Source organism: Furipterus horrens, unplaced genomic scaffold, assembly GCF_987537825.1.
Source record: "Furipterus horrens unplaced genomic scaffold, mFurHor1.1.pri manual_scaffold_2, whole genome shotgun sequence".
Taxonomy (NCBI): domain Eukaryota; kingdom Metazoa; phylum Chordata; class Mammalia; order Chiroptera; family Furipteridae; genus Furipterus; species Furipterus horrens.
In genome coordinates, this window is record NW_028327172.1 from 150137947 (window position 1) to 150162773 (window position 24827).

A 24827-nucleotide genomic window follows, 5' to 3' on the forward strand; every position below is an offset into this window, starting at 1 on the left:
TTCCACCTACATAAGTATTTTATACTTTCATCCTTCACTAGAGTAGGAGCTTCTTAGAACCAGAGCCTGCATATAGATTCATAAAGTATACATGCCAAGAACTGTTCTGAGTTTTAAGGAAAAAGTAATGAACCAAATAAACTTCCTGCTGTACATTCCAACTGAGACAGGCAAATGTTCAACACGAAATTAGGGTAAGAGACGGCAATAAGTGTTACAGAGAATAATAACCAGAGTGAGAAGGAAGGGAGAGTGAAAGGAAGAGCTGTAATACTGTTTTTATGAAATGATCAGGGAAGTTCTCTCTAACATGTGATGTTTGAACAACTATCTGAAGGAAGTGAGGTGAGAAGCCACATTGCTCCCTTCTTAGAGATTAGTTAATGGTTCATAGCAGTGACTCAACAAATGTTTGCTAAGTGAATGAATAAACAACCGGAAGTATATTTCTAGACTTAATATATTTCACATTCATAGCCAAATATATCTATTCTGGTTTTACACCAAAGGTAAACAGTTACCAGTTAAACATTGGAAGCAGGGACCATGGCTATTATATTATATTAAAATTAACTTTTTATTACCTGGAAATATGAATCACATACTTCAAATGTAGATCAGTCAGAGAGTAATCAGGAAAAAAAATGGGCCTATCCGGCTAGGTGGTGTGTGTTCAAGGTCTTAAGATACGGAGCAATTAGGAAAAGACAACTCACAATCACCTAATCACAGGGTCACCTCTGAACATTTCCTACAGAGAAGCTATTTCCAGAAGACAGTCTAGAACATTAACACTCCCACCATCTGCTTTCCTTGAAATTTTCATCTTTCTAGCCCTATCTGTGCAGGACTTCCACATAGTTTTCTGAAATCCTAGATTTCCTATTTCTTAAAGGTTTAAAATCCTTAAAGAGATTTTTTTTAATCACATTTATCTCCTCACTCTGACAAAGTAACTTTACTCAGTGTGTCTTTCAAAGTCTTAAAATTTTCTATAAAAAAATGGATTTCTGATAGTGCCTACTTTTAATCCAATCAAACAGCCTTCACTTAAAATTCCTGTAAATATGGTTTCCTGTGACTTTCAAAGTGAAGTTAGAAAATTATTTTTTGCCTTCCATTTAACCTGACCACTTTACCAATGTATTTTACAAAAATGATGCTCAAAGTCCTACTGAAGTCCAGAATATGTGAATAAGATTTCTAAGTTTAAAAAGTGTCACTGGCACTTTGTGTTAGAAGGTGACTGGTGAGAGAAAAGTGAAAGAAAAGGAGAAAAGTGGAAGAGGTATAAGTTTTTCCTGGACAGCAGAGGAACAGATACTAACATGCTGACTTTTGCAGCTCCAGGAACAGGCATTTTGGAGTGGTGCCAAGTCAAGGTGGCAGCACCTCCCTTTACTCAGTACACTCACTCAAGAAATATTTGAGCTCCTACTGTGTACCAAGGACTTACTAGGCACTGAAAATTCAACCATAAAAGACAGTGTCCATCCTTAATGATCTTTGTTCTTGAAGTACTACATAAAAACAATTTTCTTCATAAACATAATAAAGTGGCTGGGTATGTAGGAAAACTGTGCTTTGCATATTCTAACAACCAATTTTGGACAAGAGATATGATCGCTCCCTTATTTTTCATTTTCCCATTATCAGATTGGTGCTGCTGCCCCTCCTCCCAAGAAGAGGTATTTTAGGAGGCAGAAAGTCTCTACTGTTCACTGCATGGCATGAACAATTACTCAGATGAACTGTCTCCAAAGTATAAGTAGGAATTTTCCAGCAGAGAATTAGGAAAAGAGGTTATCTGCATCTTTCACTAATTGCAAAATATCAAACAATCTACTTCATCTTGTATAAAGTATCTTTTCATACATGTGAAAACAACTATCACTTTTCCCCACAATCATCTCTTTTTCAAACAAAGTTCCAAGTTCTTTCAGTCTTTTCAAAGAGTACATATTACAGTTTCAAAATTTACATATACCCTTGCCATCACTGTCTTTCATATCTGAGGCTCTCCAGTGTTTTAACCTTAATCAGAAGACCTTAGAACCCACCTATACAATGGAGAGGAACAAAATAAGTATAATGAAGTTAACTTGTTACTAGCAACATACAGAATCACTTATTATCTTTGTGTGTATATATGTATGAGTATGTGTATATATGTGTGTATGAATGTACATGTGTATGTATATAAGCATTTACATTAGGAAACATTGTCCACAATAACACACTACAAGTAACTTGTTGATTTCATTGTAACTATGTCCATAAGATTATTTAAAATCATTTTAATAAGACAAATTCATAAGTAGCCAATCATCTAATGAAGTATCAATGTACTAAAGAACTGAGCTAGTATAAAGAAATGCTTAAGAGATTCTGGCCAAGATAGAGGCGTAGGCAGACACGCTTCACCTTCCTCAACAACCATAAGAAGAAATACAACTATCTCAAAACAAAAACCACCAGAACTACCAGAAAACAGAACTGCATAAAGTCCAACAAACAAAGACATAAAGAATAATCCTCATTTAGACAGGAGTGACAGCTCTACCTAAGACACAGAGGAAAATACAGGAGGTTGTCAAGTTGAGGAGACAGAGAAGTATGGCCCAAAAGAGAGAGCAGATCAAGGCTGCAGCAGGTGAACTAAGTGATGAGGAGATAGTCAACCTAACAGATAAGGAGATAGCCAACCTAACAGACACAGAGTTCAAAACACTGGTGATAATAATGTTCACAGATTTGACAGACATAATTGCATACAGCAAACACATAAAGAAGAAATGAAGGTTATACTAAATGAAACAAAGGAAAATCCACACAAAACCAATGGTGAAGGGAAGGAAACCAGGGATCAAATCAACAATTTGGAACATAAGGAAGAAATAAACAGTCAACCGGTACAGAATGAGGAAATAAGAATTGAAAAAATGAGGAGAGGTTTAGGAACCTCTGGGACAACTTCAAACGTGCCAACATCCGAATCATAGGGGTGCCAGAAGGAGAAGAGGAAGAGCAAGAAATTGAAAACTTATTTGAAAAAATAATGAATGAAAACCTCCCTAATTTGGTGAAGGAAATAGACATATAAGCCTAGGAAGCACAGAGAGTCCCAAACAAGCTACACCCAAAGAGAACCACACCAAGACACATCATAATTAAAATGCTAAAAGTTAAAGATAAAGAGAGAATCTTAAAAGCAGCAAGGAAGAGAGTTATCTATTAATGGGTTCCCATAAGACCATCAGCTGATTTCTCAAAAGAAACTTTGCAGGAAAGAAGGAACTGGCAAGAAGTATTCAAAGTCATGAAAAGCTAGGACCTATCATGAAGATTACTCTATCCAGCAAAGCTATCATTTAGAATGGAAGGGCAGATGAAGTGCTTTCCAGACAAGGTAAAAAACTAAAGGAGTTCATCATCACTAAGCCATTATTATAAGAAATGTTAAAGGGACTTATAAAAAAAATAAAAGATAAAAACTATGAACATTAAAATGACAACAAACTCACTACTATCAACAACAGAATCTAAAAAATAAAAACAAAAACAAACTAAGCAAACAACCACAATAGGAACAGAATCATAAGTATGGGGATCATTTGGAGGGTTATCAGGTGGGAGGGAGAGAAATGGGGGAATGGTGCAGGGATTAAGTATCATTGGTTGGTACAGAATAGACAGGGGGAAGTTAAGAATAATATAGGAAAGGGTGAAGCCAAAGAACTTAAATGCACGACACACGGAAATGAACTAAGGGGGGTGGGATTGCTGGATGGAAGTGGGGTACTGGGCAGAGGGGAGCAAAGGGAAAAAAATTGGAACTACTGTAACAACATAACCAATAAAATATACTTAAAATTTTTAAAAGCATAGTGAGAGGGTACAGAATAGACAGGGGGATGTTAAGAATAGTACAGGAAAGGGTAAAGCCAAAGAACTTATATGCACGACTCATGGACATGAACTAAGGAGGGTGGGACTGCTGGGGGAAAGGTGTGCTGGGCGGAGGGGACCAACGGGAAAAGAAACTGGGACAACTGTAACAGCATAATCAATAAAATATACATAAAAAAATACAAAAAGAATAGTATAGGAAAGGGTGAAGCCAAAGAACTTACATGCATGACGCATGGACATGAACTAAGTGGGGTGGGACTGCTGGAGGGAAGCAGGGTACTGAGTGGAGGATAGCAAAGGGAAAAAAAATTAAGACAACTCTAACAGCATAATCAATAAAATATACTTTAAAAAAAAGAAGTGCTTAATTTATATTTGAACTGTAGTACAACATATACATATATATGCCTAGCTACTAGAAAATTATACCCCAAAATACTATTAGTATCAGTAATATATGTCCCGTCTAGTGAATACGAGCTTCCATACTAAAGGGCTTCTCCATGTAGCAAGCAAAAGAAAAAGTCCAAGCTCTGTCCAGTTGGGACTCCTATCAGGAGATTCTTCCACACTTATGAGTAGGGTAACTGGAAATAATGCTCCCACCCCAATGGCTACTTTGGTGCTATGCAAAGTAGGAAAGGGAGGAGGGGAAGAAGGGAAGATCAATCTCTAAGACATGACTATATGCCAAACTTTACGTAGATATGTAAGCCAAATCAAGTAACAGCCTGGCTCTGGATAAAAGCAAGTACCAATCAACTTAAAAGAATTTCCAGTAGTAATTTTTGAAGGTCAACTAACATAGAATAGTCAATTATACACAGCAAATAAAAACCCACTCCAAGCTAGAACAGGCAGAGAAAACAAAAAAGAGAAAAACTCACAAATTCTCCTGATAATGGAATTACCAAACAGATTATAAAACAAATCAGTTTACCATGTCTGAATAAATTTTTAAAATAAGCCTAAGAATAGTAAAGAGAAAACTACAAGTGATCAAGTTCATTTGGTGCAGTCTCTCAAGGACTTGTAATAATAAAAATTTAAAACTCAAGCAGCTAAGAAGAAAATTATCAAAATATATTGGAAGAGAGTATCTAAAATGTAGCCCCCAAAATAGAGAATTCAGGAGCCAAGGGGAAAAGGGTAAAAAAAAATGTAAAATGAGTTTTGTGACCTCAAAAGAATTAAAGAGAGCACTGGGGTACAGAGGGGCAGAGATGCTAAATGAAAATGTTCTAGAACTGGTGATAGAAATTAATCCACAGATACAAGAAGCTCAAATGAATCGCAAACAAGAAAAATAAAAACAAATTCTCACCTAGACTAATCATTACTAACTAGCCAAACACCAGACATAAAGAAAATCTTATCAGCAGATATTTTACAAGTTTGCCTTCAAAGACCCAATAAATCAAAACGACTTCTTACTAACAAGAATAGAAATCAAGAGTGAAATACTATCTTATTCAATGTGCTGAAAGAAGGTATCAACCTAGAATTCTGTAGCAGCAATAATATCTTTCAAAAATGAGGACAAAACAAAGACCTTTCAGAAAAAACAAAAGCTGAAAGCATTACAATACACACAAAGGTAAAAAGGAGGTAAGAAGGAGACAAGTAGAGTTAGTAAAACAATATAAAACCCTTATATTGTTTCAGGAGAATAAAACATTAGTTAGCATTAGACTTTAATAAACTTGCATATACTTTCTAGGAAAAACCACTAAATAAATGGCAATATATTTAATGTCAAAAAAAAGAAGAGAAATATAAGAAATTAAAAAAAAAATACAAATAGATATTTCAAAATTAATCAGGAGCTTAAACAATAAATTATCATTAAAATATATTAAATGTAAATATTCAAAAATTCCCAAATCTATAAAATAAAATATATGAGAGTCACTGATCTGATAATGGTCTAATATCAAGAACACTTACAACTCAAAAACAAAAAGACAAACAATCCTGTTTTTAAAATGGGCAATGAACTTGAATAAACACATTTTCAAAGAAAATATACAAATGGCTAACAACCACATGAAAAGATGCTCAACACCATCAGTCTTTAAGGAAAGGGAAAGCAAAACTATAAGGAGATATCACTTCATAGTCTCTAGGTTCACTATAATACAGAAACCAAAAGTAACAGGCATTGGTGAGGATGTGGAGAAATTAGGACCCTTAAACACTGCTGGTGGGAATGTAAAATGGCTCAGCTGCTGTAGAAAACAACTTAGCAGTTCCTCAAAATGTTACACATAGGATTACTGTATAGTGCAGTAATTCCAGTCTTAAGACATATACCCCAAAGATGTGAAAAGAAAAAGGTCTAACAAACACTTGTCTATACATGTTCACAGCAACACTAATCAAAATAGAAAGGTAGAAAAGCCTAGATGAATGAATAAGCAAATTGTGGTACATACATGCAATTGAAAGTTATTCAGCCATAAAAAGAAATAAAGTACTGACACATGGCACATACAGAGAAAACATTACACAAGTGGAAGAAGCCATATGAAAGAAGGTTATGGCCCTGGCCAGGTAGCTCTGTTGGTTAGAGCATTGTCCTGAAATGCCAAGGTTGTGGGTTTGATCCCTAGTCAGGGCACATACAAGAACCAACTAATAAATTAGTGGAACAACAAATCAATGTTTCTCTCTCTCTCCCCCCTCTTTCTAAACTCTATTTAAAATGTTTTAATTGAGCAAAAAAAGGTTACTATTGAATAATTCCATTTATATGAAATATCCATAATAGGTAAGTCCCTATGGATAAAAAACAGATTGGTGGTTGCCAAAGACCGGAGAAGAAGGAATAGCCAATGACTGCTTAAAGGATATGGGTTTCCTTTCAGGATAATGAAATATTTTGGAATCAAGCAGAGGTAGCAGATGTACATTTCACATATGTCCTTTAATTCTGTATAAACTGCCATTGAATTGTTCACTTTAAAATGGCAAATTTTATGTTATGTGTATTTCATCAATGTGAGAAATGTTAATGAGATTGATACATGATGCTGTGTATATTAATATACCCCAAATTGGTTATCTATTTATTATGTTGATGAGCATTTAGGTCCAATCCAGTGTTTATTTAATATGAATAAAACAGCTATGAAAATGCCTGTATAAATATTTTCCCAGATAAATATTTCATGTATTTTTGGTAAACTCCTATGAGTGCCCTTATCATTTCATAAAACAATACCAAAAAGAGGTATCAAAAATATAACTGAATCAAAGATGGAAATCAATTACAAATAATAAAGCAAAAAAGATTCATCTTTAAGCTCAATAGACTTACACCAATAGGACATTTGCAATTACAAAGATAAAGAAGAAAATTAAAGAACAAGTATTAAATGTTAATACTACATTAGTCAAATTGTATCTGGAAATTGAATTAAGGATCTTTAATACTCCTTTAATATGTTTTCAAGAATGAATTATATAAGAGTAAAGAACTTTCTGAGAAGCCATCGTAGAAATTGAGAGGAAACTCTAGAACTAGACTGCCAAAGTTTGTAGTCCAACACTGCCATTTGCTAGTTATAGAAAAACTTTTTGCCTCACTCTCCTCCCCTAAAAATAGAAGTAATAATAATATCTGCCCCTCAGTTGTTGAGGGGATGAAATAAATTCATCCCTGGAAAGTCTTAGAACACTGCTTGACACAATATAAGTAACTGCCACTGCCACCATGCTATCACCATCATTACCACCAACCACCACCACAATCACTCCTACGTCATCTTCTTCATCATTATCATCATTACCATCATCATCCCCACTTCCTAAAATATGTTCAAGACAACTTCAAATACTTGTGGTTATTCTACTAAAAAGTACTAAAAATCAATAAAAATATGCAACTAAAAAGAATATTTACCTAACTACCAGAGGAACTCAAATAGCTTAAGCTATCAATACAGTTAAAAATGGATCCTTAACAGTTCAGTTAACAATCCTTCCCAAAGACATCAGAAGAGATCCACGGAGCTCAGTTAGTATTGCTGCACCTTAAAAGTAATGAAGCATGATTCTGATACCATACAACTACACCAGACCTAAACCTGCGCATAGTAAGAGTATCTTCTCACAATAAATTATTATGTTCACATTTTAGCATTATATTTATTTGAGGGAATAGATTTTCAACCTGTTAATAAAAATTAATGGCTTAAAATATACCAAATTTTCTCAGCTAAACAGAATTTACCTCTTCATTAAAATGAAGAACATTTGATATCTAAACACAGTGGGTACTGTACAGCTGGTTTAAAATGGTGAAGTGGGCCAATGAGATTTCTCTCTCAGGAACTGGAAGTTATCATAATGAAAGACGAAGAAAAAAAGATATCGTAAGGATTGTATCTTATACATAAGCCAGCTCAGGAGAAAAATCATGTATGATCAAAACTAACTGTGAAAGTCATTTAAACATTCCTACACCAGAGTCTGAGTTTCTGGAAGATCAAAGCCCAGGTGTTGCTGCTGTTGTTGTTACTCTGTATTTAGTAGCTTTCCAGGGCCCAATTCTAATACTTGTGGTTCCTTGGGTTTCCTATGGTGCCTGACTTTGGAAATTCCCTGTTAGTTTTTAGAATTCACACATCTTTCCAGAGGTGGTTTAAGGGAGTTTCTATTTCCTGCCACTAAAGGAGTCTTGGTTATTAGAGATTGGTGAGGACTTCCAGCCAAGATGGAGGCTTAGACTGACACGCTCTGTCTCCCTCCACAGCTAAGTAGGAATACAACTACCTCAAAACCAAAGATAACCAGAAATTCCAGAAAATAAAACTACATGGAAGCCCAACGCATGAAGTTATAAACCAGCGGTGCTCGTCTGGATGGGTAGGAGGGCCGAGATCGGAATCAGAACGGAAAGGTCGGGCTGTAGCAGCGGGGATAGCGGCGGGACTGCGAGAAAACACCAGAGGAGCAATCCCGGCAGCAGTCGAGACCTGGCAGCTCGCGATTCCAACGCTGGGGAAGGCAGACCCCCCGATTGCCTTGGACGGTGAGGCCATGGGGAAGGAACCTCCCGGTCTCTAAGCCAAGAGTAACGGCAGGAATCCATCTTGGACCCCCGCCCCAACACAAAGCACCACAGAGCCATGAAAAAGATCGCAGTCGCCAGTAGTGATGAGTGCACGGGGCGCCGCCCCCTACAGCCCACCCAGGAAACAAAGGAAAACAAAAAACTGTCGGGATGAAACAGACCATGATTGGAACCCTAGTGATGCAGCTCACCAGGCAGCAGATGAGGGACCTAACCGATGAGCAAATAAATCTTTCTGAGGCTCAGTTCAGAGCTATAGTCATAAGGTGGCTTACAGAATTAACAAAAGATTTGGAACAAGACGGGGAAGGAATGAAAGCTAGTCATACTGAAACAAACAAAAACACATATGAGACAAGTGGTAAGGAAATGAAGACCAGAGATCAAATCAACAAATCGGAACATAGGGAAGGAACAAACAGTCAACCAGTGCAGAAAGAGGAAACAAAAAGTAAGGAATGTGAGGAGAGGCTCAGAAACCTCTGGGACAGCTATAAGCGAACGAACATTCGAATTATAGGATTGCCAGAGGGCGAAGAAGAAGAACTAGAAATAGAAAAATTATATGAAAAAATAATGAGGCAGAACTTCCCAAACTTGGGGAAGAAATAGATTTACAGGTCCAGGAGCACAGAGAATTCCAGAAAAACTGGACCCAGGGAGAACCACTCCAAGACACATTATAATCAAAATGTCAAAAATTAAAGATAAAGAGAGAATCATAAAAGCAGCAAGAGAGAAGAAAAGAATCATGTACAAAGGGGTCCCAATTAAACTGTCAGCTGATTTCTCAAAGGAGACGCTGCAGGCAAGAAGGGACTGGCAAGAAATATTCAAAGTAATGAAAATCAAAAACCTACAGCCACAAATACTCTATCCAGCGAAACTGTCATTCACAATAGAAAGGCAGAGAAAGTGCTTCCAGGACAAAGCAAAACTGAAGGAGTTCATTAGATCCAAACCACTATTATATGAGATGTTAAAGGGACTGGTTTAGAAGAAGGATCAAAATTATGAACATTAAAATGAAAACTTCATCACAACAACCAACAACAGAAGCTAGGGAATTGAAACAAAGGCAAACTAAGTAGGCAACGAGAGTGGAAAAAGAATTATGGGTATGGGGAACATATTGGGGGGAGGTCAGCAGGGCGGGGGAAGGGGGAAAGGGAGGGAGATGGTACAGGAATTAAGAAGCATAGTAGGAGGGAGTGGAGTAGACAGGAAGATGTTGAGAAGAACTATATGCACAACCAATGGTCAGGGACTAAGAGGGGGGGACAACTGGAGGGAGGGGGGTCACTGGGTGGAGGGGAGCAGAGATAAAAGAAATTGGGACAACTGTAACAGTATAATCAATAAAACATTTTAAAAAAGGAGTCTTGGTTATTAGAAAACTCTACTAGGCTATGGAGTTGTTTATTCAGGGAAAAAAAAAGCAACTTACAAAATATAAATTTTTACTACTGATAAATTTATACATTCCCGAGTTACTTTTTGTTTCTCCTATTAAAGTGCTTGAATATAAATTTTACAGCCAAAGGAGAAATCCTATAGTTATTTAAGCAGCTAACAAATGACATAACATTTTTCAATAGTGACTTTCAACTGATATGCTGCAAGAATTTTTAAAACATGCAATACCTGACTATTTAGTCAGGAGTAGTAGTAACCTTTCTTTCCTTAGATGGTCTAATAAACAAATGACAGCAGCCAACACAACAATAGCCAGCCAGTGTGAGTCAATCAAAATTATACCTATTTTTTTGTCAGGTTGCAAAAAAGTATATTTTTTGCTGAGTTGTAGAATTTTAGTAATTAACTTAAGTGTGCCATAAAATGAAAATGTTTAAAATCACTATTTTATAACACTTGGAAATACCCCTTGGACTAAACTAAGAGAAAATTTTTGCTCATGGAAGAATAAAAACTAATAGTAATTACAAACTTTCTTATCTATTTTGATTATTTACAAATATTTGCTTCAGACATTTAAGGACAATAGGATGTCAACAAGATAGCAATTATCTTCAAGCAACTATTATCACCAAAAAATATTTTTCTCCCTTAACGGCTTTTTTCCTTGTAAACGTTATTTGCATATTGTATAAAAAACAAAAATGAAAAATAAATTTTAAAAAATTTATATAGGATATAAGAAACAGATTGGGAAATTGGGTAAGAAGGATAATCAGAAAATTAAGTGGCAAAGAGATTCTCTTCTGTTTCCAAAAAGAAAGAATATCAAAACAAAACCTTTCCACTGTTTCACAGAATTCTGGCATTATAACAGGATCTCTTAAAAATTTGAATACAATTCTGGCAATTATTTTCTCTCCAGTGGTTCTAGGCTTTGACTCAGGATCATTACACTGGAGGCTGGGATTCTATTTAATTAAAACAAGATTCACAGAAAAGGATTTCATAATCTCAATACGCTTGAAAATAAATTTTAAAAGAAGTGAGACTACTAAAATCATAATATTCAGTTTAATTAAATGAATAAATTATATGTAGTCTGTCTCTAAATAGGTTGCATTCTAAAACCTGATCTATTAGGAATTGTGCAGAAGTCAGAAGTTTTTCTCACATTGAATGTGTTCTGGTGGTTGGTGAGTTAAGCTAAGTAGGCCCTCCGTGCACTAGCTTCTGACCCCCACTCACAACTGAGATGGCAAGAGCAAACCAGGGCAAAGGTACGAGTAATTCTAAATCTCAAACTTCCCAGGTCCACACCACTAGCCACATATTTCATATTGAAGAACTAGTGATGGTTGTTCCTATAAGATGTTCGGGGCCTTTAAACTTGTGATATCCCTGACTTCTGTGTGACCTCTTTGTCCTTAGGTAGTCACAAATTTAAATCAAGTTTTTCCTTATTTGTAGAATCTCTGCTCTGTGAAAGTTAAGAGTTAATTTTGTAACATTCTAAATATATCCTATTTTTATTCACTATTGACCCTATATAAGTCAAACTCTTTTTAAAGACATTTTTAAAGAGAACTAAAGAAATGAAGAAAGAGACTTTAAATCAATGAAGTAAAGTGGCTGAGTTAAAAGAAGATGGACTTCAAAGTTAGACACACCTGATTTGGACACACAGAGCTCTGTCACGTAGCCATGGGGTCTTGGACGAGTTATTTTACATCTTTCTTAGTGGGAAGGAATACTGTCTCACATCTCACACCATTATAGTGAGGAATAAATCGGATAATAACATGTATTATGATGCGTGGTAGAGATTAAGTCCCCAAAACAATTTCTGTAGTTACTCTCATAACTTTTCAAATATTCTTCTTAGAAAGAAAATGTATGATATTCTGGACTTCATAAGGAACTTACTTTGATGAGCCTTGCTTTGCCAGGAAGTAGGGTGCTTGAATTTGTATTTCTCTTAAGTCTTAATTTTGTTTATTTTAATTCCTCCCCTAGTCTTTTAAATTATTGATTTTAATTTTGTTAGCTGAGTTTATGATTATTTTCTTCTTCAATCTGTCAGATCCCTGATGTTAACTTTTTATTACATTTCAATTATCTTCTAGTTGTTATTATGTGAACTCTATGTTTTCCTAAAATGTTAACCTTTTCCTTAGTCATAATTATTCTTTCACCGACAACATGGAATGCCAGTAGAAGAGCCAGATAATTTAACCCCAAACAACAGCAGTAACTCAATTCAGATTGAAATTCAGCTGTAAAGGGTAATACTCATAAAGGATGAATGGAGCCCTGGCTGGTGAGGTTCAGTGGATTGAGTGTCAGCCTGCAAACCAAAGGATTGCTGGTTCAATTCCCAGTCAGGGTACATGCCTGGGTTGCGGGCTGGGTTCCCAGTTGGGGGCGTGTAAGAGGCAACCTCACATTGATGTTTCTCTCTTTCTCCTTCCCTTCCCCTCTCTCTAAAAATAAATAAATAAAATCTTTAAAAAAAAAATTTTTTTTAAAAGATGACTGGAGATGTGGTCTTGAATATCCAGTCTCCTAAACGATCAGACTATTGTCATTAGATCAAGCTGGACTCTTGGGGACCTATACAGTTGGGCCACATTGTTTTGGTATCTATTACTGTAATCCAGGGTTTCTCAACAGCAGCACTATTCACATTTTGGGTCAAATAATTCTTTGTCATGGAATGCTATCCTGTGCACTGTAGGATGTTCGCCATCTCTGGCCTGCTAGATGCCAATGGCACCGCACCCTCCTCTCAACTGTGACAACCAAAAGTGTCTAAAATGTTGCCAACTCTCCAGTGGGGAGCAAAACTGTCCCCAGTTGAGAAGCCCTTTAAACTGAATTGGACCTTGGGGTTTTGAAATTTGCTTACACTGAGGGACCTGTTTAAGAAGAGCCATATGAAGAGATGAAATTGTGTGGATACTATCTACTCTGTTACTCTTTGTTTTCCATTGTGAGGGCCCATAGGAGAAATCTGTCTCAGACATCAGTGCAAACAGGGTGTTATTTTTCCTATGCATATTGTGAATCCTTACTTAACTGTATTTTCTTTTTTTGGCCACTAGAAAAGCTTAAAAGCAAATTTAGAGCTCATCTTTGGTAACAAGTGTAGACTCTAAAGCATACATTTACGGGCACTACGTATTTGCACCCATTTTAAGTGTATAGTATTTTGATAATACATAAATTGTGAAACAACCATTTCAGTGAAGATAATGGTATCAAGAAGAACTTTTCTGTCATTCCATAAAGCTCCCTGTGCCCCTTCGCTGCCAGTACTCTGCTGGTCCTAGACAATCCCTAATTTGCTTTCTGTCACCATAGATTAGCTTTGCCTGTTCTAGAATTTCTTCTGAATGGAATAATATAATATGTACTCTTTTGTGCCTTTCACTGGGTATAATATGTTTGAGATTCACTATATTATATGTATGGGTACTAATAACACTATCTTTTTTTCTGAGTAAATTTCCCTTTTATTGATATAGTTCAAATTATTCATCCACTCACCTGCTGATGAACCTTTGTAATACTCCTCATCAGATTTAAAATCTAAGAATGATTATGTTAAGGGTTAAAATGAGAGAAAATAGTTTCTTCCAGCACTATCAAAAGTAATCTGAGAGTGTAGGGCCAGGTAAGACCCTTCATAGTTGTCACTGTTGTGCAAGATGGGCCACTCCTGTGTCACCATCTGTCATGCACCAGGATTCAGGATGAAGTCCAAATGTTACTTGGCATGGGTTAGAAATACGCATTAGTGGGAAAAGGGAAAATTTACAAAACCAGGATCAGCAAGAGAAAAGAGGATGGATCCCTTATAGAACAATGTGCTGATGCCCAGATAATCTCTTGGACACACAGCATCTATAGTCTCATGCTTCTCACATGCTGATCTTCACTGGGAGAAATATGCTTCTAACATATGTAGAAGGACATAGTTATAGAACTTTACACAGATGAGTACACTCATATAATTTCTTGTTAAAAATGTTTAACTTCAAACTAATGATAAGAAAGCATCAGACAAACCCAAACTGAGAGCATTCTACAAAACAATTGACAACTACTCTTCAAAAGCATCAAGAACATGAAATATAGGAAAGATGAGGACTTGGGGAATCAGAGGGGATGTGACAAGTGAATGCGACAGAATCCTGGGACAGAAAAAGGACACTAGTAGAAAAATTGGTAAAAACACAAATAAAGTCTGTAATTTAGGTAATAGTATCATACCAATGCTAGTTTCTTAATTTTGTTAATTATACCATGGTTATATAAGTATATAACATTAGAGAAAGAATATATGAAAACTGTACAGATTCTGGCAACTTTTGAAAGTCTAGACTACTAACTGAATAACAATGTCAGAATTACTTTCCCCAGAATCAATGACATATTCCGCCCATAAACACTAATACATGATTAACAATAAAATCATCACTTGTTCAAATTATGATGAGACAATGAAATCTACAGTAAAATACTCAATTTCTATGACTCTCACATCTAAGAACTGTTATATATTTTAACTCTAAAAACTAAGTAATCTTATTTAAATTACTTCAAAAACAGGAAGAAATGAATAGAAAAACATTCAGAGAAAAACTAAATCTTTATAGCATACCTCCTCTGTTGCCATTTTCTTCATCCTACAAAATAAAAAATATATTATATCCATATATGAATACATATTTATAAACCCTAGTGAAATCACAGCAAAGCTCAATCCAATTCAAACTGCCCTCCCCAAAATGTGCCAGTTACAATCTGGGTAATAATGCCTTTTGCCAGAAGGATGGGGTCTTCATAAACAGACAGGAAGAGTATGGGTGAAGCCAACTTAGAAGGAAGACATCAGGAGTCCAGTTTCTGACACTGAGTATGAGACACCGACAGTGAAGGTGTCAAAAGCAGGCAGCTGGAGAGATGAACCTACAGCTTGGGAGACAGGGCCAGGCTGGTCATCACCCACTGTACTATAATAAAATGTGCCTTTTGGGTCTATCACAGGACCCAGAAGTGTTTATATAAATTGAGTGGCTCCAATATGCTATTTATTTAATTTCTAGTATTCATTCTGAGGTTTATCTATTTGGTTTCACTCATTGCTACCAGGCTGTCCTGCTTCTATTTAGTCACTTCTAGCAGGGAAATCAGTAAAGCAACTTTGAAAAACTCGTATACAAATACATTTATTCAAACATATGTTGAACCACTTATAATATGAAAGCTACAATCTACTATAGAAAGAAAAAAGACATTTCGTGAAGGGATGATAATTTATTATATACCTATGACCTTTATTTTCGCTCTGCAAATATATAGGGTGGGACAAAAGTATGTTTACAGTTGAGTACACAAGACACAGTTTATTCTTGTATTACTAGTTATTAATTATTGTATTATTTTCCATATGAACAACTAAAAAAACCTACTTTTGCCCTATCCTCCATCTATCTTTTTCTGGTTTTAAGCTCTGTTCCGAGACTGGTAATGTTATTAGCTAAGTGACATAATTAAGACATTGTTGTATTAATTGCACACTTTCTAGAAGTTATACAATAGGAATTCTTTAAAATCTCCTTTGAAGTAAATGCAGAAAACTTCTTAATTAAAAAGAGATTTCAAGATCTATTTTCTATGTAAAATGTATAAGACAGACCTATTTGCAAGAATATCTATGTTACATAATCTTAGCATTAACATCTAAAGTTTACCAAGTGATTACTCTAAACCAATTCTTGTAGTAAGTGTTTTACATACATTATATCATTTAAGCAACAAAACAATCTGTGAGAAAGATGCTGTTATTGTCCGTTAGGTGACTGATCCAAGGTCACAGAGCTAACAAGGGGCAGAGATGGGACGCAAACCCAGGCTCATTTGACTCCAATGACTGTGCTGTTAACAATTATACTGTGTTATTAAAACTTCTAGAAGTATTTTCCAATAATGGAAATAATAATGTTAACATATTTTTAACCTGTGTTTGATAAAATTCTTATAAAATTATACTAACTATATATTCATCATGACCAAAAACTCTTCTTCAAAACAAAGGAAAATGAAAAGACAAAAATAGATTCAGCCTTAATATGTAACTAAAGAAAGGGATTCCTAAATTAGCAAGTGGTCTCACATGTGACCTGACATGGGAGGAATACTATGTTAGACATTTCAGGATAAAGTAGATTCTTAGAAAATCCAGTTAGTAGTTTTATAGACATTTCAGGAACCCCAAACTGGTAAATTTTAATTCCAAAAGTAGCAATTATTCATAACTCTTAAAAACTATTAAGTCCTTTAAAAAGTTTATCCTTTAAGACATTTTACTGGAAAGAGATAATAAAGAGTGTGGTCTCCAAAAGCAATTTGACACTATGTTTTAAAAGACAGCCCTAGAGTCATAGAAATTTTGAGTTAGAAAGGGTTTTCTAATCTTCTAATTTAATTCCCTCAAATTTAAATGGAAATCTCGAAGCCAAAAGTACTGGATTGGCCAACGTTCACAACTCCTATAAATATCATTATTTCTTATATTATTGTACAATAGTTAAGCACTAACTATTGGCAAGTTAAAAATCCTAGGTCCACGACTTACTCATTATGTGACTCAGATCAGTTTTCAGTTATGTCATTTAGGGTTAATAACAACACAGAGTAATGTTCATAAAGAATAGTGAAGAACACAGAGCTTGTGTTCAGTGTGTCAGCTGCTATGATAAGTATTCCATGTTGCCCCACATTAGATCATGCTACCACTATACACTGAAACACATAAACATAATTCACCTTGGTAAGAGGCTATGTTTTCAGGTTCTGGTTTGCCATTATATTACACACTCTAAAGTCAAGTATCATTCTAATCCCAATAACTTTTTCTAACTGTCAAAATATTTTAATACACTATTTCCTCTGCATTCTCTGCCCAGAAAACTCACTACCCTTCTAGATGGCAGAAAAACAGCTACATGATAAAAAAAAGTAGAATGATTTTAAATTAGAAATACTAAAAAAAAAAAAAAAAAGAAGCAGCTTTGGAGTTAAGTATAACCGTTCAGAGAATATAAAAATTCCTGTTCTAGTAGGTAGAAAAATACTGAAAAGAATATAAAAAAAAAAAACAAAAAAAAAAAACACTTCTAAGATAGAAGAGGAAAATGAGAGGAAGACAAGAAAAGAGATAGGAATAGCCTTGTTTTTGTTTCAAGTTACTTTAATTATTTCTCTTACCTTATATGAAAACTGAATTGCAGACTCTGGGGGATAAACAATAAAATGCCTTAATGTAAAACCAAAACCTTGAGACGTTCTTTTCAATATAACTGTTTTGGGACCTGGCCAGGAGAATGCTTCATCTTCAGATGGTGATACAGTTTCACTTTGTTCTTTTCCATCTTTACTTTTTGATACCTAAAATGAAAATATATTGAAATATTAACTACTAACACAATATACTTCCTCACTTAGAAAAAAATTATATATAAAAATATATATAATTCTCTGAGTGGAGAAAAAGAACTATATTCTGGTGTAATGAACTATATGTACTAGCACAAATCATGCAGACCATCAAAAATCAATTTGTTTTCTAGAAAGGGATGGTATGAAAAGTTAATCAGAAGCAAGAACTCTTCAAAATTAGAAATGTAACAGCTAAAATTTAAATTCAATAGAAGAAATGAAAGATAACGCCAAGAAAATCATATAGAGCACTAAGGACTAAGGAACTATGAAAGAACAGACATGAAACTCTCACCAAGTAAAGAATACAAGAGCTGTTACCAGATGGTCCAACAGCAACAATGTTAGCAAATAATAGGTAAGGCCTTCAGGTTCTGAGCATAAATTAAATGTCCCATAGATATCCTTCTACTACCTTGGCCTTACCATTCTTTGATCTCTTCTCCTCCGCTCTTGGCTTTCACCATTCATAATCTCAAATTAAGGGTTTCATTCTTCATTCCCTCTCATGCCCCAACCCTTATGCTTCTTCAATCTGAGCAGACCCTCATTTCTCCCTTAAGCCAGCTTCAATTCACTCCTTTGCCTTTCTCTAACTTCCTCAAAGTCACCTAACCCTAGATAAATCAACAATGCCTACTGTGGGCCTGCACCTACAGAGCTGAACAGGGGTGGAGGGAAAAAACTAAGCTGACTATTTTCACTCTAAGTTCATGACCACTAAAATTAGTGTTGTCTGTCAATGATAAATCTCTCAGGTCTTTTCATCCTCAATGACTAATTCACCCCTTCTCCCCCATTCTCACTTGCAGCTGGTGACCCTGCTTTCTGCTACACTGAAAAAACCCAAGCAATAAGGTGACAACTTAATGGCCTGTGCATTTACCCGCCTACCTGCAACTGTGCTCTTGTTCTCCTATCTGCCCTCCCATTACAATGACTGAACTTGTCCATCCTTCTCAGACCTCACTTGTGTACTAGATCCAACTCCCCCCCACTATTCAAAGATACAAAGCCACCAATTCTCCACTCTCTTGTGTCATTTCTTCTTCACTGTACCATTCCCATCAGCATATATACATTTTTTAAGTTCTTTACTCTCAAAAAAGAAAATCCTCTTGACCACACAGTTCTTTCCTCGTTATGTTTGTCTTCCTTTCTTTAGAACAAAACTCTACAGTTACTATCTCTAATTCTTTTCCTCCCATTTTCTCTTGAATCCCCTTAAATCAGGCTTTTGTCTCCATCACTCCCTGAAACTGCTTTGTCAGGATCACCTCCACCTGGCTAAAATGAACAGTCAATTCTCAGTTTTCAACTTTGATTTTTAAGTTGGCACCAGGACCACCGCCTCCTTGAAAGATTTTCTTCACTGACTTCCAACACTGATTTTCCTCCTAACTTATGGCTCCTTTTCAGTCTCCTTCACTACATCTTCACCTGTTAAATTTCTTACCTTGGGAATACCTAGGACTCATATGTCTAGCCTGTGTTTTGGAGATTTCATACAGTCTCACACATTACATAACATCTATAAACAGATAACGCCTCAATTTTTATCTCTAGTCAGACATCTCCCCAATATAATAGATATGCCAAACTTAACATGCCTGCATTGCTAAGATTTTGCATTAAATTATGACCCTAAGGTCATCTCAGCAATTTTGAAATGTCACCTTTATCAAATGGCAAATACTTCTATATGTATACATATATGTATATGATTCTGTTATAGTTTTTATTATGTTCTACTAGTGAATCTATCTTCTCCTCCACAATGGTTTGCTACACATGAAGGTGTTAAAACTTAAAAATGCTCCTAAAAGTAATTTTTGCATGATAAAAAGATATTACACTGAGAAGAAAGTGAATTCAAGAGACTTCGAAATCCTGAACATTTTCATCATGTAGTCAGTATTTGGGCTGTTAACTGGGTTAGCTATTTGTCTATTTCATTTTCTTTTCTTTCGGGGAAGAAAGCTAGATAGTATCATTCCCCAAACTTACAGTAGGAGCAGCTGTAATTGAATGCTAGTCAATGAAATGTAAATGAAAGTAATACGTATTATACAAAAGCAATAGCATTTCTACTTACTAATAAGCAACTGGAAATTGAAATTTTTTTAAATATATACTAGTTAAAATATTAAATACTTAGGAACAAATCTGGCAATAGATTTACAAAACTTGTAAACATACAGTCCAAAGCACTGTTGAGAAAGTTAAAGAACATCTAAATAAAGGCAGAGAGATACCATGTTCATGGTTCAGAAGACTGTTACAATCTCAACATCCCCCAAATTGATATATAGATTCAATGAAATCCCAATCAAAATCCTAGAAAACTTCTGTGCAGAAGTTGACAGGCTCTTTCTATACTCCCTTTTAAAATAAAAAGGATGTAAATAGCCAAACAACTTTGAAAAAGAACACAATTGGAGTACACTACAAGAACTTGAGACTTATTATAAAGCTACTACTGGGTTTGCCAAAAAGTTCATTTGATTTTTTCTGTAAGATGGCACTAGTGGCGCTTAGTTGTCTCAAACATCATTTGAAACACTTTTGTTAGATTGTATTGTGACAGCTGTCATATCAGTGTGCATTTAAAAAAAAAAATATATATATATATATAGGATTTTTGTGTAGCCATTTTAATATTGAAGATGGAAGAAAATACGCATTTTCAGCATGTTATGCTTTATTATTTCAATAAAGTTAAAAACGCAACTGATATGCAAAAAGAAAAAAAAATTTGTGTACAGTGTATGGAAAAGGTGCTGTGACTGACTGAACATGTCAAAATTGGTTTGTGAAGTTTCATGCTGGAGATTTCTTCCTGAAGGATGCCCCACAGTTGGGTAGACCATTTGAGGTTGATAGTGATCAAATTGAGACATTACTTGAGAACAATCAACATTATACCATGAGGGAGATAGCCGACATACTCAAAATTTCAAAATCATTAGTTATTGGTGAAAATGAAAAACATATCTTTTATTTTACAGAAAAAAAAATATGGAATTTTTTTTTTTTTTTGGCCAATACAATATAATTAAGACTCTCAGGACATCTATGGAGACTGTAAACATCTGAAAGTACCATAAATACATTTTAGTTTGTCTTCCCTTCTAGGATTTGGAGATGGGGGGTGGGGAGGAGAGGAGGATAACACCAAACATCAACATGGGTGATTCAAGCTGAGACCAGAAACTTCAACAGTGGTCATATGATAAGACAGAATTTTTATGATAAAGTTTATTATTCTAGGCTTAATTTCCCAAATAGTTTAGTTAAGCATCAAGTAGTGCCTGAATCCTCCTTTTGTGATCCAAATGAGAGAACCAGTTTATATACAGCTCTGTCTCTTCCTTCATTCATTAAGTATTTATTGAGCACCTATTATGGACTCAACAGTTTTACATAGTGGGGTACAAGGGTGAATAAAATATGCACTAAGTTTAGTTTTTTTTAATTAAGCTTCTTATATTGAGATAACTATAGATTCACATATAGTTGTGAAAAGTAACAGAGGGAACCCATGTAATTTTTATGCAGTTTCTCTCAACAGTAACATCTTAAAAAACTATAGTGAAACATCATAACCAGGAAATTGACTTAGATATCATCTATCCATCTTATTCAGATTTCACCAGTTTACTTGTGTTTGTGGGTGTGTTTACATGTTTATGCTATTCAGTTTTATCTCAAGGACAAATCTGTGTATCCCCCACCAGTCAAGACACAGAACAGTTCCACCATCACAAAGATCTCTCCTGTTGCCCTTTTATAACCATATTTACTCTTTTCTTTCACCACTCACCGAATCCCTAAACCTAGACAACCACTGATCTATTCCGTCTATCATTTTGTCATTTCAAGAATGTTATGTAAATGGGGTCATATAGTCAGTAGATGTTTGGAATTGTTCCCCGCCCCCCATTCAGCATTCTTGTTGCATGCATCATTCCTTTTTTATTGCTAAGTAGTATTCCGTCTTTCCCTTGGACCCTTCAGCTGCGAAGAGAGGGGGGGGTCTGCTGCATGGGCAACAGCAGACCCTCCATATCACCAGCCCAGGCTCTGTAGCTTCAGCTTCACTGGAGAGGACACTCCAGCGTCATCGCAAGATGTCGATTCAACACGGGAGGAGACAGATACCGTGTCACTCCCGAGTCGGACTTCACAACCATTCTTGGCGGTGCAGATAGACTCTTAAGAAGCTACACCATCGTCTCTCGAGACGGACGGCTGCCGAAGAAGTATTCCATGGTATAAGTATACAACAGTTTGTTTAAAAGACAACTGGGTTGTTTCCAGTTTTTAGCTATTATGAATAAAATGTCTTATAAACATTATATACAGGATTTTGTGTGAACATAATTTCCATTTCTCTAGGATAAATGTACTGGAGTGCAATTGCTGAGCTGTATAGTAATTGTATGTTTAGTTTTGCAAGAAACTGCCAAAGTTTTCGCAGAATAGTTGTACAATTCTACTTTCCCATCAGCAATGTATAACTCATTCAGTTTCTCTGCATCCCCAACAGCATTTGGCAGTGTCATCACCTTTTATTTCAGCAGTTGTGATAGGTGTGTAGTGAATGTCTTATTGTGATTATAATATGCATGACCCTAATGGCTAAGGACAAACATCTTTTCATGTGCTTAGTTTTCATCTCATTATATAATTTTAAACCACAAAGAATATATAGGATTTAATCAAGATAAATGAACCTTTCCTGCTACACCTGAGGAAACTGAGGCCCAGATCAGTTAAGTGATTTATTCAAGACTGACTAGTATCAGGGCAAGAATTAAAATCATGATTTTCTGAATCTGAACCTAGAATATTTCCCCTATTTTCATCATCTATTTTGTAGTCTGCATAGATTCTTCCCACAACCCTCAGTCTTTCATCTAATTTATTATATTTTTAATTTTTATTTTTCTGCAGGACTCTAATTTTAGCACTATAAAAAGTTTACATGTATTAAATTTATTTCTAGTATACTTCTTGGCTTCCAGCTCCCAATTTATGCAAGTGTTCTTTCCTCTTCCTTGAATCAGACAGATAACTCTCTTAGATCATGGTTTCAGATAACTCTCTTAGATCATGGTTTCACGCTTCAAGTTTCTGAAATGAGCCTACTATGTCTTGCTCTACTAAGTTTTTCACAAAAATGGGGAACCTAGAATGAAGGTACAGCAATTTTTATTCATTTATTTATTTATTTTGTGCTCTTGCAAACTAAGATTAAGATTTTTGAATGCAACACAACTCAGGTGTCTCAATTATTCCATCCTCCCCAGAGTGTTACACGGAATCCTCTCTGGTCTCCTCACTTTTCCCTCCAGGAAAGAAGAGAGCGTAATACTCCTTTTTACATAGGTAGAAAAGATGAAATATACAGATGTGCCTTCTTTACTCCTACTTACCCACAGAGCCTTTTGATCTACTGGATTTCTAACAAGGGCAAATGCAGGCATACAGGGAGGGACACTGCAGCTATAGATTTCTCTACTTGAGAACACCCCTTAACACATACCTCTCTGCACGCGTCTCACCTCCCCACCCTGAGCACCCCTTCGTGTACCAACAGCATCAGAGTGTAAGAAGCCATGAAGTGACTGGAATAACAGCAGTTAAATTCCTGAAGACTAAGAACTGTCATTTGATTCCCTTAAAAATGTTCACAACAAAAGTCACTTGCTTGAATAACTCGAGATTAAAAGAAACCAAAATAAAGGATAGAAACTGACTCCCTAAGAACTAGATAAAACAGCTAGACAAAGCAACCTAAAAGAGGAGACAACATGGAAGTCGGAATAGGAATCAATTAACAAGAAAAGGGGTAAAAACCTCATTAGGAGGGAATGCAAATTGGCATGAGGACCCTTCCAGGCATGTTCTAAACGTATATTGTAATGAAAGTTCCATACCTGTGTAAGTTTACTATAAAACAGTCAAATATACACTTATAATGGGTGAATGTTGTGGTATGTAAATTATAGTTCAGTAAAGACATTTTAATAAAAACTTCTCATAAGTAAAAAGTCCAAAGTCCAAATGTTAGCCAGAGGTGAAAGAGAGGCTGCCACAAAAGTAAACATGAGTTAGGAAAAAATGCCTGTATACACAATGCATATAGAGCCCCTAAGCTATCTTTTGTAATTATTTGTACTTTAAGTAGAACGGGCATGACTTCCTAGTATATTCCAGGAATCATTCATGAGGGAGGATAAGATAGTATATTTTATTCAATCTGAAAGATTCTAACACTGAGTCCATCATATACCTAAGATTATAAGCCCTACTCCTATGGATTCTTTGAGAATATTTTGTTATATAATATTTTTAATATAACAGTAGTAGTACCAGTTTCTTAAAGTAAGGCTTTCTTCCTTATATTTTAGGGCCAGACTTCTGCATGGTGATGCAACACCTTTTAAAATGTCATTTTCTGAGAAAACGCAACACAGGATTTGAAAGTGTGGGCCTTAGGAATTTTGTTTCTTTTGAATTGTTGAGCAGTCACATTTATGACTGATATCTTTTATTACCTGGGGAGATGGCCTGTGCCAGGAAGGGGTGGGGGAAGGGCATGAACTCTGCAGCCAAACTACCTGGGCCTTGACCTTTCATTTATCAGCTGTGGACCTTGGGCAAGTTCCCTAACACATCTGTGACTCCATTCCTCATCTTTACTATGAGGATGACAGTAACAGTACATACTTCATGTTTCCTGTAAAGATTAAATGAGTTAAAGTTTGTAAAGTGTTTAAAATAGTACCTTGCACACAGTAAGCACTACATAAAAATTAAATTATAAAAACAAAGATCACCAAGACATAAAGGCTTATCTTAAAAATAGATTACGATAATATTTCATATCTCAGGATAAAAATGTATAAAA

At 35.5% G+C, this 24827-nt stretch overlaps 1 protein-coding gene across 6 annotated transcripts in view; it reads right to left on the bottom strand.

The window, feature by feature from the left end:
- Window positions 1–24827, bottom strand: part of ARHGAP21 (Rho GTPase activating protein 21) — a 140232-nt gene that overhangs the window by 58691 nt on the left and 56714 nt on the right. For all 6 annotated transcript variants that reach the window (XM_090266621.1, XM_090266620.1, XM_090266624.1 and 3 more), the window contains 2 exons: window positions 17681–17860; window positions 15072–15096 (listed from right to left, as the gene is read on the bottom strand). In XM_090266621.1, coding sequence (XP_090122747.1) covers window positions 15072–15096; window positions 17681–17860 — 205 coding nt within the window. The remainder of the gene's footprint in view (window positions 1–15071; window positions 15097–17680; window positions 17861–24827) is intronic.